The 15,247-nt window shown below is 49.4% G+C and overlaps 7 protein-coding genes across 7 annotated transcripts; 4 read left to right on the top strand and 3 right to left on the bottom strand.

The window, feature by feature from the left end:
• Positions 1-72: 72 nt before the first annotated feature.
• Positions 73-921, top strand: N7489_010272 (p24 family protein; the record flags this gene model as incomplete). Its single annotated transcript, XM_056716021.1, has 3 exons — positions 73-232; positions 302-681; positions 772-921. The coding sequence occupies 3 exons, from the start codon at positions 73-75 to the stop codon at positions 919-921; spliced, it is 690 nt and encodes a 229-aa protein (XP_056563643.1).
• Positions 922-2,285: 1,364 nt separating this feature from the next.
• On the bottom strand, positions 2,286-5,140 carry N7489_010271 (uncharacterized protein; the record flags this gene model as incomplete). The annotated part of the gene is made up of 2 exons (XM_056716020.1): positions 2,286-4,812; positions 4,860-5,140. The coding sequence occupies 2 exons, from the start codon at positions 5,138-5,140 to the stop codon at positions 2,286-2,288; spliced, it is 2,808 nt and encodes a 935-aa protein (XP_056563642.1).
• Positions 5,141-7,195: 2,055 nt separating this feature from the next.
• N7489_010270 (uncharacterized protein) lies at positions 7,196-8,054 on the top strand (the record flags this gene model as incomplete). The annotated part of the gene is made up of 2 exons (XM_056716019.1): positions 7,196-7,857; positions 7,916-8,054. 2 exons carry the CDS (start codon positions 7,196-7,198, stop codon positions 8,052-8,054), a joined length of 801 nt encoding a protein of 266 aa, XP_056563641.1.
• A 453-nt stretch (positions 8,055-8,507) lies between these two features.
• On the top strand, positions 8,508-9,967 carry N7489_010269 (epoxide hydrolase; the record flags this gene model as incomplete). The annotated part of the gene is made up of 4 exons (XM_056716018.1): positions 8,508-8,829; positions 8,896-9,023; positions 9,076-9,148; positions 9,198-9,967. The coding sequence occupies 4 exons, from the start codon at positions 8,508-8,510 to the stop codon at positions 9,965-9,967; spliced, it is 1,293 nt and encodes a 430-aa protein (XP_056563640.1).
• A 717-nt stretch (positions 9,968-10,684) lies between these two features.
• Positions 10,685-11,504, bottom strand: pup3 (proteasome core particle subunit beta 3; the record flags this gene model as incomplete). The annotated part of the gene is made up of 4 exons (XM_056716017.1): positions 10,685-10,828; positions 10,895-11,349; positions 11,407-11,425; positions 11,502-11,504. 4 exons carry the CDS (start codon positions 11,502-11,504, stop codon positions 10,685-10,687), a joined length of 621 nt encoding a protein of 206 aa, XP_056563639.1.
• Positions 11,505-11,833: 329 nt separating this feature from the next.
• On the top strand, positions 11,834-13,414 carry N7489_010267 (putative UBX domain protein; the record flags this gene model as incomplete). Its single annotated transcript, XM_056716016.1, has 2 exons — positions 11,834-11,970; positions 12,031-13,414. The coding sequence occupies 2 exons, from the start codon at positions 11,834-11,836 to the stop codon at positions 13,412-13,414; spliced, it is 1,521 nt and encodes a 506-aa protein (XP_056563638.1).
• Positions 13,415-13,955: 541 nt separating this feature from the next.
• On the bottom strand, positions 13,956-14,965 carry N7489_010266 (60S ribosomal protein eL36; the record flags this gene model as incomplete). Its single annotated transcript, XM_056716015.1, has 3 exons — positions 13,956-14,042; positions 14,340-14,525; positions 14,921-14,965. 3 exons carry the CDS (start codon positions 14,963-14,965, stop codon positions 13,956-13,958), a joined length of 318 nt encoding a protein of 105 aa, XP_056563637.1.
• Between the last annotated feature and the right edge of the window lie 282 nt (positions 14,966-15,247).

Below are 15,247 nucleotides of genomic sequence, written 5' to 3'. Positions count from 1 at the left end.
GTCCCTGATGTTGACACCTTCACGAAGAGTAGAACTTGGCTGTGCGACTATCCAATTGCCCATTTCCTCATCATGGCTTTCACTGGGACATCCTCGTCATGGCTGGCGTCGGCATTGACCCTCCTCTCCTTCTTTTCTCTCCTCCTCCCAACGAATGCCCTGTACTTCTACATGGAGGGCCGGCAAACAAAGTGCTTCTTCGAGGACCTACCTAAGGATACTCTAGTGGCCGGTATGCGCCAGTCTATAGAGCCTTCGCGAAGGACATTTAAACTAATATATTTTGTTAAACCATAAATAGGCCGTTTCGAGACGGAAGTCATCAACCCCCAGAGCGGCAGCTACCTGATCGACCATAACTTGAAGATGCTCATCACCGTCGACGAGACCTTTGACAATGACCACCGCGTCGTGTCCAAGCGGAACAGCCACTCTGGTCGTTTTCACTTCTCCGCCGCGGATGCTGGCCAGCACAAAATCTGCTTCACACCTGAGACGGATGCCTCGTCAGGCTGGTTGTCCAACTCCCCAGGCGCCGTCAAGGTCACCGTCGACCTTGCCATTGGTGAGACCAGCAAAATCGAGACTGAGGACAAGGACAAAATCAAGGATATTGTGCAGCGGGTCAAGGATCTGAACAGCCGGTTGCAGGATATTCGTCGTGAGCAGGTGTACCAGCGGGTAAGGATTACCCAATATCCAATCTATAGCTAATGTCTCTGTGCATGGTTGAAGCGGACATACTAACGTTTTGTCTTTCTTTTTCTTCAGGAACGAGAGTCTGAGTTCCGTGACCAGTCTGAGACCACAAACTCGCGTGTCGTGCGCTGGACTCTGATCCAGCTCGCCGTTTTGTCCGCCGCATGCGCCTGGCAGCTCTCCCACCTGCGGTCATTCTTCATCAAGCAGAAGTTGACTTAGATACCGCGTTGTCTTATAGCATTTCTCGTTTCTTATGCCTTGCATCTCCCTTCCACTGCTGTGGTCACGCACACCGGTTTACGTGAATATTGACATTTGGTGCTTACGTGCGTTGGTACACTGTTTCTCTGGGGAACAGTGGGTCTTTAAATTTTGATCGGAGGCATTTCGGCTTCCGGAGGTCCCTTTCTTAACTCGTTAGCCAGTGTTTCGACAAAAAAGGGTGCGGAGTGCTTGGAGCATGGTCAGATGTCGATCTTGATAATGGATGTAATGATATCTTTTCTTCTATTCTCTTGTGTCTTGTAGGTCATTGAACCCGAAATTTGCCCACGCCAACTACAGTCACTGTGGTCAACATCGTATATTGCCTACCTAACCCAGAGGGCGATACTCTGAAAACGCTGGAGAGCCATCTACCCTATTGGAAGACTTCTATATACCGTCCTTCTTGGCCAGCACTTCAACCGGGAGCAGAGGCTGCTCCCACCTAGTCGGCTTGTGATCAAGTACACTCTCTGCTGCATGAAATAGAATCCTGACCTTGCTATGTATTATGGTGAAGACAGCATCTGTGTCATAGCTAAAAGTTACAAGAGAATGTCGCTTATCACCAATGATTCCCTCTATTCGGCTCCAAGGCGTTGGCTGAACGTACTCAGTATGTCGAGGTACACTCCTCAGAGGCTCAGCTGATCAAACAAGCTGTCCAAATGATGAGAGCTTTACCGCCAACTCTCTGAATAGAGCTTCGGAAGTGCACTATGTTATTTGTTCCAAGTGGTATAATTCAATCCATTGGATATTATTTTCTGCCTGACATTTATCGTTGTGACAGGAGATCAATCATATAATTCCTCACCTATGGTTATTATATCATCAACAGTCAGGACGATTCTTCATTTTCGGTGTCAACTCCGCAAGTCCTCGGATTTTAGATATAAAATGTGTTAACTTTGCAAGATATTCCATATATAACATGTAATGATCAAAGCTTCTGGATTGAAGTACTGGTGTAGGTTCAGTTATAGGCTGCTCAGAGTGGAAAGATCACGGCTAGGAGTCGAGTCTCAGAATGTAAAATGCTCATTAAATGACTCTATATGTGCAGCGATCGCTTGTGATGTATCATCAATCATTGGATCCAAATGGGAATAATAGACATAAAGGGTGGCAATAAAATGACAATGATGGTATATGGCAGTTGAAAATGAATAGGCCGCCGACTCAATGCATGCCCTAACAGGCCCCTGGGCCAAAGGAAAAAAAAAGCAACTTGGGGAATTGTACATGGAGAAAAGATCCACATCCAGTGGGTATATATAGTGGTCTGGACATGGAAATCAAAGAAAGCAACATCAGGTTTAGACGATGGGGTTGGGATTACCACCGCAGAATTCGAGAATCAACCGTTCGAGGTCAGAGAGTTTGTATGGCTTCGTCATATAGCCTTTGATACCCACTCTGGAGGCGCGATTCAATGCCTCGTCGCTAACATCGGCACTCACAGCAAGAACTGTGGGAGGTGGTGGCGTACAAAAAGAGTTGGGAATTGGATCCATTTCCATGGAGTCAGGACTGTTGGGGTTCGGTCGCTCAAAGGCAGCATTTTGGTTCCGATGGTTGTCAACCATCTGGAGGATTCGTGAAGTGGCTTCATATCCGTCCATTTCAGGCATCCAGAGGTCCATCAAGACGACATCAATCTGTTTTATTCTTGCAGCCAGAGGTGGCTGGTTGATGACGCCTTGCATCGCATGTTCTGGATCGAGACCAATATCAAGGACATTGGAAGGCTTTGACGCAGAGAGGATGCCTTCAACGATCTGGACCGCTTCTTTGCCATCGGCCGCTTCAAGTACGTCGCGGTAGCCAAGTTTGCGTAGCATGTTCACCAATACGCGCCGGTTGATTCGATTGTCTTCGGCGACCAGAAAGCGCAGTGGATATTTCTCTCCAAGCTTCTTGTCATATGCATCGCTGGAGATACGCGTTCGATGGAAACGGGTTTGTGATGATGGTCGCAAAGGTGTTGGGCTTTGAGACATGTTTTCGTCGGTGGCACACGGTGTCGGCTGTTGCAGCTGACAGTTTTGGGGGAGGATAAATGGGGAATTAGAGGAAGAAGGATCAGACAGAAGGCTACTGACACTGCCCTGTCGTGTTTGGTCGGTGGTACAGGTAGATGGCGTCGAAACACTCTCGCTGGGAGTGGCAGGGCGGAGCTCAGTTTCACGTTGGTTTACGGGGATTCGAATTCGAAACTCAGTACCACGCGTAGGACCGGAAGTCGACGAACGCACACATGTCAAGTCACCGCCCATTTTGCGAGAAAGGCCCTTGGCCACGAGGAGACCAAGACCCAGGCCATCTTTACTTCTTGTGGTCGATGCGTCCTCACGAGCAAATGGCTTGAAAAGGTTGGGTAGGAATGCAGCGGGGATCCCCGGGCCGGTATCGCGGACAAGAATAAGGACATCATTCCTCTTGGCGTCAATAGTTGCGCAAACAGTGATGGTACCGTTGTTGGTAAATTTAATTGCATTGAGAAAGACGCACGAGATTAGTTTGGCCAGATCACGGTCATCGGCAAGAAGGGTCTCAGGTAATGAAGGGTCTACAGACCAGTCCACAACCTGGGTGAACAATTCACCATTCGAGGACCGCGATCGAATCTCAATTCTTTCGCCAAACTCGGTTGCATTGCTAACAGCAGAATCCGGTCGGCCACCAACATGAAGAGACTCGTTTATTACCAAGCGCAGAAGATCTCGCAACTTGGTAAAACGCAAAGCAGAACCCCTAAAGTTCACATTGATGCCCTCGAGGAGTAAGTGAGGTGCGGATCGTCGAGCTGCGAGAGACGGGCGTGGATCGACCATATTAGCCATCACAGCCTCAAACTGGCGAACTGGGATAGCATGTACGATCTGGTCGCTTTCGTGGACAGCATTCTTGACTTCTTCGCTGCGGGGCGAAAGCTCTTGTCGCGACGAAGCCGCACGGAGTCTTTGCTTGCGTACTGGTCGGGTATTCATGTCCGGTGGTAGGCTCCGCCGCCGTTTGTATGGATTTACAGCGATATTCTTTCCTTCAAAAAAGATGCTCGGGCGGGTTTCGGGTATAGTAGTTGGGACTGCGAGACCACCCAGTATATCGGGCTCCTCCCGGAGTGGTGTTTTGGGGACTTGCATGTTGAGCTCGTATGCATGAACGACATTGTCGGCGGCTTCAACAGCACGTCTCGCGCTATCTTGAACCATCTCAATCCCCTCCTTGAGAGATTGGAAAATCCCGCCCGATTTGACAGGAGTTTTACTCTCCATCGCCTCGCGCACTGTAGCGTGCATGACATCAAGCATTCCCACCACACCCTGCATCGGGGTTCTCAGCTCATGGGACAAGCTTCGGGCGTAGGGTTTGAGGGGGTGAGAGTTGAAATCAGCGGCTTCATGGAAGGCGGCAGCCTGGGGATCGTGAAAGTCAAAGGTATTTGTCGTTGGGGAATCTAACACTGCATCTAGAACTTGTTCCCCTGGGTCTAGTCGCTGTACAATCAGGTCTTCGAGCGAGTGGAGAATCATTTCCAGGAAGGACCAGGACAGGTTTCTATGCCGAAGACCATCTTTGGACCACATCAACCCGAGATGCGCCAGGCACTTTCCAGCCGAAAAGAGGGGAATCGCCAAGTAACCATCAGCGGCGAATGGTAAATTATCATCGCCGAACGATACAAGTGAGCTGAGATTTTCGGGGATCAAACAAGGCCGCTCGTGGTCCATATGCAATAAGGGGTTCCCGCCCGCGAAATACCTGTTTCGCTGCAAACCAACTGTCTGATAACCATCGTTGTAGTAGAAAGCCGCGCCAAAAAGCGACGGGCGCCGCCCCCTAGTTCTGGCATCGGCTCACTCCCGTGCACCCTCCGAGCAACAAACCCATACTGGGCTTTGGTTATAGATGTCATGTCCTCCATAAGCCGTTTCCAGAACAGCTCGGTATCGGACGCCCGCAAACCCTGTTTAAGTGTGACCAAATGTTCAATGGCAGTGGTCTGAGCACCATCATTCCACGTCCCCAAGTTGCGTTGCGCATCTCCATCGTCATGAACGGTGTTTATCCCGTCCCCGGTGATGCACTCTGACTTGCAAGCGGGAAACGGCATGGTGGGACAGGGTTGGACAGCATGAGAGACATCCGGCTCGGGCGTGTCGGGCATAGTCCATGTGGCAAGTGAAGGTGAGGTCGGTTCGAGGATTCAGTTTTCGGGGCTCGTAGTTGTCCGAGGGTAACGACCGTAGCATTCAATTGTATAAATATTAGATACGGTGGATGGATCGAGATGAATTCGACGTACATCCACCAGTATATGAAATAATGAAGAGAAAAGGCCCAGAAGGATTCCTAGAAGGAGGGGAGAGGGGATTTTCCGTTCGGGGGGCCGGGCGGTCTAGACACGGCCTGAAACAAGAGTTGTCAAGAGCTCATAGACTCTGTAGCTAATAATATTTCTAACAGAAAATGTTTCAGGCTTCTCTGAGATCCTGTAGTTTCCTTTTGATGCTTCTCCTCTTTGTGTGTTGTGGTTTTTCTCGAATCCTGCGAAGGCGCACGGAGGCTGCGCGGCGGGATCTGCGGGATCTAGACCAGAAGAGGGCCATTAGGTACTAGGTACCTTGCTTACCCGAGCATTATATATGTGGATAGGGGTACCAGGTACTTCCCCAATCATCTATAGAACAGATCTACTCCCATGTATACTCAAAACATTGTATACTGCGGAGTACTAGTAGTATACATCGTAGGGACTCTCTATGCTTCCTCTCTTGTTTTTTTTTTTTATTATTTTTATATCTGAATGATTAACACTCACTCTATATACACATAGCCGCGTTGACTCCTTAACCGCAATATACCAAGCAAAGCGACACCCCGAATCCTTGGCATCTACCTAGGTACTTTCCAAAATCTCACGAGCATAGAGTGTTCTTGTTATCTCAACGTGAAACACGTTTTCATCAACCTCATTCCAGTGGGTCTTCATATGGAGGTTGCACTCATAGCATTCCTTCGATCGGCCATTCTTCGGACGAGATGTTGAGAATGTTGGGAGCATACATACATGCGGGCAGCCAAAAAAGCGCTCAATCTTCGGGCAATCGTTTGTTTCTTCATTGTAAATAATTTCCCATTGGCTCCGGATTCGCAAATATGTCTGCTCATCTTCTAAGATGTAGATCTTCTGGTCGGCAACCACTTCGGGCTGTATTGTGACTGAGCAATGATGCCATTCGAGCCATCCATGTTCACATCCTTTCAGCATTTGAGCCATTGCTCTGATATTCAGCGGACTGCAGGGACAGACGTTCACAAATCCGGGGTACTTGCAACGATGATCTATCCCGGTACTATATTCCCCAGCAAACAAAATTTCGTGGGTCAGGTGTAACTTGCTGCATGAGGAACAGTAGAGTCTTCTAGGTCCTTGGAGCCGACAGAGAAGTTGACGGCGTAAATCTAGCTGCCGTTCCCGAACGGAACTTTTAGCTAGGACCCCGAATGGAAGCCAACCTATGCCGAATTGATATCTTGGGAACGCAAATTCATCTTGTGCCAAAACGTGTTGATAGCGTCTGTATAAAGACCTGCAGCTGAGCGCAAGGTAAACCTGAGACTGTATATCGAGTAGGTTGATTATCTGGTCCATTAGTTCCAGAGGCAGGTCCGATATAGAAGTGTTCAGCCCTGTTTTCGGAGGCAGATCCGGCATTGGAGGCTCTGGGTGTTCTGTTTCTGAAGGCATGTTGGTATAACTCGAAGTAGACCAAGAGAATATAATTGAGAACTCTGGTGATAGCGAGGTTCGGCATGGCAAATACTTCTTGGCAAAGCAAGAAGCACCGCACCTTCCCTTCTAAGGAATCATGGCCGGTTCCTATTTAGGCAATATCATGCCGTCAGACACTCAGCTCCATGGATGTAGTGAATGCTAAAACTGACTCTTAAGGCTTTTTTTTCCATATCTTTTTTGGTAGTTTTTCACTCAGTCTGCAAGCAAACAAGCCTGCACAATCAGGTATCAATGGGATGATCAAACAACAATATGATATTGATACAAACTTCCAGATCCACGAGTCTGAGAACTCAACAAAGTCATAGTTACGCCTTCACCTTCTCATTTTCTGTTTCTTCACTCTACTCATATAAACTATAATCTCTGATCAGTTTTTTCTCTTTTCTTTTTGCACTCTTGTCATCAAGTCTCCACACCAACATGTCTATTATGGGATATTCAGATCTTTGCTTAGGCACACAGGTGACCTTCACCACTCCCTCGCCTCAGAAGTGGGTTCTCGAGGAGAAGCTCACCGAGGATTTTCAAAGAATGACCAACCGTGAACTTGAGATGGGTGGTGGACCTTCCTTCGCCGTGTTCAAGTACCTCTGCTACAGTCCGACAGACAGTAGCAAGAAGGCATTTATGAGAATTTACTTCCAAATTCCCAACCCCGGAACAGAGTCCCAGTCCCCCCAGCTTCAACAACAACAGGCAGCTCCACCCCGTGAGCATTTGGAGTTACAAGCTTTGAAAGATCTTAGTGAACAACACTGTACTGTGGTCCCAGCTCTCCTCGCCTATAAAGAAGAAAAGCAAGGTCAGGACGGCGTAGTTCCAGACGGCTACATAACATATATTGTATGGGAAATGGTCAGCGGGAAGCCACTTGATACGGATCAGTTCTGGAGGCCTGAATCGGCGCAGTTACGCGAGGCCGTCCGCACGAAGTTCCGCCATATCTGGGAGTATGTTTGCAGAATCCCCTTTAGCGTGTTAAGAGTGAAACTAACAAACCTAAGAGAATTGAAGCATCATGGATGGCAGCCAGGGCTCCCTCTTTTGCAGAAGATTATCTACGACGAGTCAACCGGGGATATGTATGTGATATACGATATACCCTATTAACTATAAAGCAGAATAACCAGCTATCTTTAGGCATATTGCAGGTTTCCGGGACCCCGACCGCTTCGATCCCGGCGAAAACTTTTCCGACATGACCTTTGTCCTCTGGCGTTTAACTAGGCCACCCAGAAAGTCCGGTTGGGAGAAAGACCCTACCAAGTGGGCCTGGTAATCTTCATGGATGTTCTTTTCCCCAGGTCCAATGCGCTGCGGCAATGAATTGAATATTTGCCGCAATTACATGAATCGAAGTTGATATCATTGATTTTTTTTTCCTTTCGGGTATTTCTTTGATATCGAATGACAACCCAAGACTTCCAATTTGTTAACTAAGAGTTTGTCCGCATTATCGGGTCAATTTATCTATATAACCTCATACGACTTCCATCCTTCGTTGTACAATATGTATCTGCCCAGGTGTACCGTGAAACCGAGGTATTATCCCCACCGCAGGCCCGAGCGCGACTAAGAGCACAACTGGAACAGCCATCCTGCAATGTGCATAAGCACCTATGAATACGATGACGCTACCGTAGAAAAGGTACATCATACGGAGTACATGGCAGCCAACTTTGCCTCTCCGATCATCCTTAATCACACTCTGATCTTGACGCAATCCACAACTATGACCTCAGTCACCCCATACAGCATCGCTGTTTCGGACACGAAACTCCAGCAGCTCCGCCAGAAGCTGGAGTACACCACATTCCCCGACGAGCTCGAGGCTTCGGGGTGGGATATGGGGGTCCCTCTCCATGAGATCAAGAGACTTATCGCTGTGTGGCGTGAGCAGTTTGACTGGCGTGCGCAAGAGCAGAAGTTGAATGAGCAACTCCCGCAAGTCAATGTTCGAGTAGGAGTGAAAGGCTTCGGAGAATTGAATATACATGCCGTGCATCATCGGAGCGGAAATTCAAAAGCAATTCCATTGCTTTTTATTCACGGGTGTATCTAGCCCTTGAAACTTCACCGGTGTCTCCATCGCTCTTGCTGACTTATTGTTCCTATACCAGGGCCTGGCAGCTTCCTCGAAGCTACCAGGATCATCCCGCTACTGACTAAGAACAATGGGGATGGCCCAGTATTCGATGTTGTCGCACCTTCATTGCCCAATTTCGGATTCTCGGAAGGCGTCAAGAAGGCATGTTGGTATGTATCATCACCGATCAAATGCATCCTAACGACCAAAATAGAGAGGATTCGGGCTGGCACAATACGCCGAAGCTCTACATAAAGTGATGATCGCACTAGGCTACGAGGAATACGGCAAGCACTATCCGAACTCATGAAAAGAGCCCGACTAACTCTAGAGCAGTGCTTCAAGGAGGCGACTGGGGCAGCATGATCGCCCGTACTATGTCTCAGTATTACCCTCAAAGCACCCAAGCCATTCACTTGAACTTCACGCCCGTCATACCACCCTACCCCTGGCGAAGTCCCTACCAATTCCTCAAATCGCTGGTATCTGTGCCATTCTCAGCGAAAGACCGTGGCTACATCGCCCGGACAATGGGATATATCACCCGCGGCAACGGATACTTAAGACAGCAAGAAACCCGACCACAGACCCTAGGCTATGGGCTTCACGATAGTCCCGTCGGATTACTAGCTTGGATCTATGACAAAATGCACACGTGGTCCGACAAGTACCCCTGGACGGATGAGGAGATCTTGACCTGGGTGAGTGTATACTACTTCTCCACAGCTGGGCCGACGGCGTCAACGAGGATCTACTACGAGGCCTCGGCACCGAAGAGTAGTGGAAATGCGGCTGTGTCGGAGGATGGAGCTCAGAAGGATCTGCTGGAAAGAACGGACGTGAATTATATGTCGATGGAACAAGTTTTCGGGGCGCGGGCACCACAGAATGTCCGCTTTGCGGTGGCGCAGTTCCGGGAGGAGATTATTATGTGGCCTATGGCGTGGTATCGGTCCATTGGGAATGTTGTACAGGAAACGGAGTATGATCGTGGTGGCCATTTTGCAGCCTGGGAAGTACCTGAATTGCTGGCATCTGACATCAAGAGATTCGTAGGCAATAATGGACCAGCCTACGGGGCGGTAGCCGACAGAGATGGTTATTGAAGGTCTCACTGGATAGCCGCTTGATCTAGTCATTTGGGGGATAACCTACCCAGGTGGCATGTGGCCTGTATAGCAACATGTGCTTCTTTCCCGATTTTATATTCAATATTGTCTTTTACCCATATGTTTGCTTGCCTCTCTAGTCTGGCCTACTTGCCCTCTTTTGAGAGGATTGTGTTCACTCTGATATCCGAGCGACCTCACGGAACAACAAAGCAGATCTGGTCAAAAGGCCTCTTGAGAAGTTGGACACTTGGGTAAGAAAACATGCATAAGAGCACCATTATTGGACAGACTAATCCAAAGGTATTGCCTCTAGCTCCCCCTAAAGGCCTTCTGGACACAGGCAACTAGCATGTTACGAGGCCTGAACAAAGACAGAGGTCAGTCAAAGCTGCTCAACAGAATGGGATGGTTACTGATGCTCGAAAGCTGGACTTCATCCGTTTCACTGGTTAATGCGTCGGATTGATAATGCAAATTGGAACACTGCCGTGACGTGACAACGGGGCCTTTTATTATCGTGATAGAAGTAAGAGAAACATGGAGTCAAAGAACAAATTGCCCTTCGGCTCAGGTATCAACCGCTCTCACGTTGCTCTTGTGCTATCCCGTCATTGATTGACCGTACACGGCATATATCATCCAGTGAAGACCGTAGACGCCGGGATTTGCCCTCAAACCAACGGAAAGCCCAAAACAACCACTTCCCCAAATCTAATCCTGTCGTCCCTTCAATAACCGCTGGGTAACCTTGTCCTTCTCTATAATGTAAACCTGGGCACCCCATCCGGAGAGAGCATCTCGGTCCACAGCGCTAAGCAGTGCTTGTGAGATTGTCTCGAAGAGGTCCTCGGGGGCCTATGAGGACAAGGTGTGTTAGAAAACGTATCCGGTAGAAGGTAAGATAGCACCATTAATACATACCAGATCAGGCTCCCACAGACCCTCGCAAGTACCGAAGAGCTGGTCACTTGCTGTTCCGCTGACAATGAAGTCCTTGGCGAAATCGATACAGCCAATGCTGTCAAAGCCGCAGATGAACGGCTTCCCCGTTGTTGGGTTGATACCAGCTATCACAGGGCTGACAAAGTAAGGACCGAAGCGCTTCTCATACAGCGATGAGCTCACTAGGTTGGCAAGGGTCTGCGGTGCGATATCGCGCTCCTCGCGCAGCCGGTACATGTTGACCTTGTAACGGAAGAGATCGGAGACGGTGTTGACATCGGTGGCGAGGCCAGTCAGGCCGAGGTAGGTGGATGGAGCGTAGTTGAAGATCTTGGGGAAGTTGTTAGAGATGGTAAGGGACTGCATGCCCAGGCGAAGGTCACAGGCGATGGCGACGCAGTCCTTGCCCACCATGGCGACACAGGCACCGCCATCTGCAGAACGATTAGCATTTCGGTTGGTTATTCATGAGGGACAAAGTTCCGGCATACTGATGTCGAAGGGGTTGGACTGTGATGGGAGAAGTCGGTCAGCTTTGAGGTCCAGATATTCGTGGACGATAGGGACAAGGGCGCATTTTTCTTACCATTATTGCAGTGATTCAATACAATTCAATATAACGAAGAGATTCCAGAGCTAAAAAGAAGAAAAAAGAGGAGAAAATGTGGTTGAGAAGGGGTCGGGTTGGGGGAGGTGATGGAGGTGAGTTGATGACGGGGAAGCTCTGAGGTACGCGAGAGCTCAGATGACGCCCGCACCGCTGCCTGTTTCGTATGCGACCTTCGACTACTTTCTGCGCCTCTTTCTCCCCGCATTCAAGATTTACACTTCTTTACTTCAATTTGTCCATTTCAAATCTCTTTATTGAGATACTGAACTTTCTCTATTTATTGTTAGAGCTACTGTTCTCCATACACAATGAGCGCCCACGTTGTGGTGATCGACGCGACAGCCAGGCGGGCAACAATCAAGACTACGCCCGCCAAACACTTGACCGATATCCTACAGGAGGCATGTTCAAAACTTGGATATAATGCTAGCCAGTACTCATTAAAGTAAGTTAGTCTTCTCTATTCTCCAACGACAACACTGACCTGGTCTATTCTATGCAACAGACACAATCGCAAGCAGCTAGATCTTTCTCTTTCCTATCGTTTGTCTGGTCTCAGCTCTGGCGCAAAGCTTGAACTTGTTCAAATCTCTCGCTCTCCATCGGTCGTAACCGTTGGCCTGCAACTGCCCGAATCTGAGGCTCGCGGTGCCCCGAATGGCCGCATACTTGATAAGTTCCCTAGTACAACTACACTCTGGATGGTACTACGGAAGTTTGAGGCGGGAGTCGCAGGGACTGGTCTGGCACGGAATCTCACTTCACGGGCAGTGCCCTCTGCGGGCGGTGGAGATGTCGCCGGACGATTGTACTATGAGATCCCCGTCCTTCAGATTTTGGAGCGTGAAGTATCGAGTTTCACAGATCTACAAAAAACTTTAGCCCAGCTAGGTTTCAACAGTGGCAATGTTCTTATTCGACTCAGTTTCCGACGGACCGAAGAGCCTATCGAAGAAGCCATGGCCAAGATTGGCGAGTTCTTCAAGTCTTCAGAGGATGAGGCTCCTTCAGTGCAGGATAAGAACACAGCGCCCTCCGCAGCGCCGGCAGCAGCTCCCATTGACAGCACAAGCAAGGACCCTGTTCAAGAGCCCTCCAGCTCATTGCAGCCTCAGCCCTCCAGCGTCACCGCCGCATCTGATGTTGCCCCTCCCCCGCCCATCTCCGAACCGGCTACTTCCACAGTCGACTCTGGCCGAACGATTACTGTCTTTTCCCCTCCCTCAGAAGACACTCCTTCGTCGGCGAAATTAGACTACAATGAGAGTGATTACATACCCACTATCGAGCACGCAAAACTGCACCAGCGGTTACTCAACGAGTCCTCTCGCCCAAAGCGCCTGCCAACGGACGCCGAGATCGCCGCCAAGGAAGAGGCAGAAGCGGCAAGGCGAGCAGCAATTCGCGAAGTCAATGTGAAGGTTCGCTTCCCAGATCAGAGTCAAGTCGTCGCCAAGTTTGGGACGTCGGACACAGGACTGTCGTTGTATGAATTCGCACGAGGGTGTCTTGCGCCACCATTCGCCAGCGAGAACTTCCTTCTCACTGTCCACGGTGTATCCCGATCCAAACATACGAACGCCATACCCCCATCAGACAAAAAGCGTCTGATTAAAGATCTAGGGCTGGCTGGCCGTGTGCTCGTCAACTTCTCTTGGGCTGACAACGCTGCCTCCTTTGTTCATGGACGCCGAGCGGAGATCCTACGCCCCGAGCTTCGGAGCCAGGCTCAACAGCTCAAGGTGGAGCAACCGCCGGAGCTCAAGGAAGAAGATGTGCCTGGCCCGTCTCAGCCTGGTCCAAGTAGCGCTCAGGGCGGTGATAAGCCCAGCGGGGCACGAAAGAGTGGCGGTATGCCTAAGTGGCTGAAGCTACCGGGTAAGAAATGAAATCGAGATAATGGAATGTATTTGGTTCAGGTGAGCGACATGTGCTGCTCTTGATGATCATGACTTGACTATGTGGCGTATCTTTGAAGACGCATCAAAATCTTATGTGCAGATAGACTTGAATCACATGCCCTTCGAATATCATTTGCATGGATAGCCTCAATGACAATGTAACGACCTACCTAGGTAGACTAGACACCAAATGCATGGTGCATATGCAATGCCATTGGGTCATTGTTGACTCTGCACACATATACCTGAAGTCAAACCTCACTCAGCTATACTTAGGCAATCATACGCTTTTCCATCTACTTTGTAAACCTCCATTTAGAAAGTGGCTCAATTGCAAATATCACACGTGAAATGGTTGAATAATTGTTTTCATTATGGTTTCACTCCATACGATAGAGAAGGAATCCCATATTTGCCTTCCCCTCCATGCACGCCCAATGGCCACGAAACCCCCTTTCCGATCCGAGAATCACGCTTTTTTTGCGTCGAGTCGTTAAAACGAAAGAAAAACAGGAACGGGTCGGAAAATTTAGTGAGCAGCACCGGTGCGGCGAGACTCAGCAATAACCTTCTGCATGGACTCAACCTTGGCCTTGCCGCGGCCGAAAGTACCGAGCTGGATATGAAGTTAGTAAAAGGCTAAACTCAATGGATCGACTGGGCGGGCTCTGATCCTTGTGGAAATCGTTTGATTCTGGTCATAAATCTCGGTCGCTGGTGTACAGAACAGTAATTGCACGGACTTGTCAAAGCAGAGATTGAAATGAATCTTCCTCTGCAGGATCGACGTACATGGCCCATACAGTACGATTCTGGTACACCAAGACCTCAACCAAACCGACCCAGATCCAACGCAATCCATGCAACAGAGCCAACCAGACGAAAACGGGGAAAAGGTTGAGAGTAGACGTACGCGCTTCTTAGCGAGCTTACGGGCACGCTTGTCCTGGGCGTTGCGCAGCAACTCAATGATGCGGCGCTCGTAGGGAGCGAGACCAACGACCTCCTGGGCGATTTCGCGGACGAAAGCGGTGCGGCGGGAAGACTTGCCCTTGGTGCGGGAGATGCGGGTCTTGGGGGTGTTGAGGGCGGTGGTTTTCTATGTCAGAAAACAGTCAGCATGTCTGTTTCGCCAAGTCTCTTGTAGTGGCCGCAGGTCCCAGTGTTCTCTTCAATTCGCGTTTCGTGTCTGTTGTCGGGGTAGTTCATGGTGTTGTCCGATCATGGGTGTAAGGCGAGTACTGGCTTCGGTGCCAAAGTTGAATCCAAAAAAACAAGTGTTCCCGTGACATCGAAATCTTCCCAGCGAGTCTGATATTTTCCAATGGGCGATTCGATCCCAATCCTCCTTGCCGTGATAATTCCCAGTGTTTCCGCGATAGCCCTGGACCCGACTGGTCTTGAGTGGACCAACAGACCGAACGAAAAAGAAGAGACATTGAGAGACCTTCAAACGACCGAAAAACATGGTGCAAAGAGACAGTAAGAACGTACCCGGCCCGCGTTGAGTCCGACCACAATTCCGGAGCGTTCGGCCATCTCGACGGTTGTTGACTGAAGGGGTTGGCGGAGGTTGTCGAAGAGGAGGTGAGGGAGCCGTGTGAAAATCGCCTGGTCTTTTGCCTGGAACCGCAAAATGGAGCCTTGGCGTTGGTGCGGTAGGCGAGTGACTAGGGCTAGGGCTGTATTAATCGGGACTAGCGTATATTTCTAACACCTCAGGCACTTACATCAATATATCTTGGCATAAGCACGTGATAGAGACTTGCCCTCTTTTTATAGATCCTCCTCTTACTACCTAAACTTACTACCTAAACTGCA

This window comes from Penicillium chrysogenum, assembly GCF_028827035.1.
Source record: "Penicillium chrysogenum strain IBT 35668 chromosome Unknown utg000005l_segment0_segment0, whole genome shotgun sequence".
Taxonomy (NCBI): domain Eukaryota; kingdom Fungi; phylum Ascomycota; class Eurotiomycetes; order Eurotiales; family Aspergillaceae; genus Penicillium; species Penicillium chrysogenum.
Note: the sequence above shows the minus strand (reverse complement) of the source record. Positions and strands in the feature narration are given on the sequence as shown.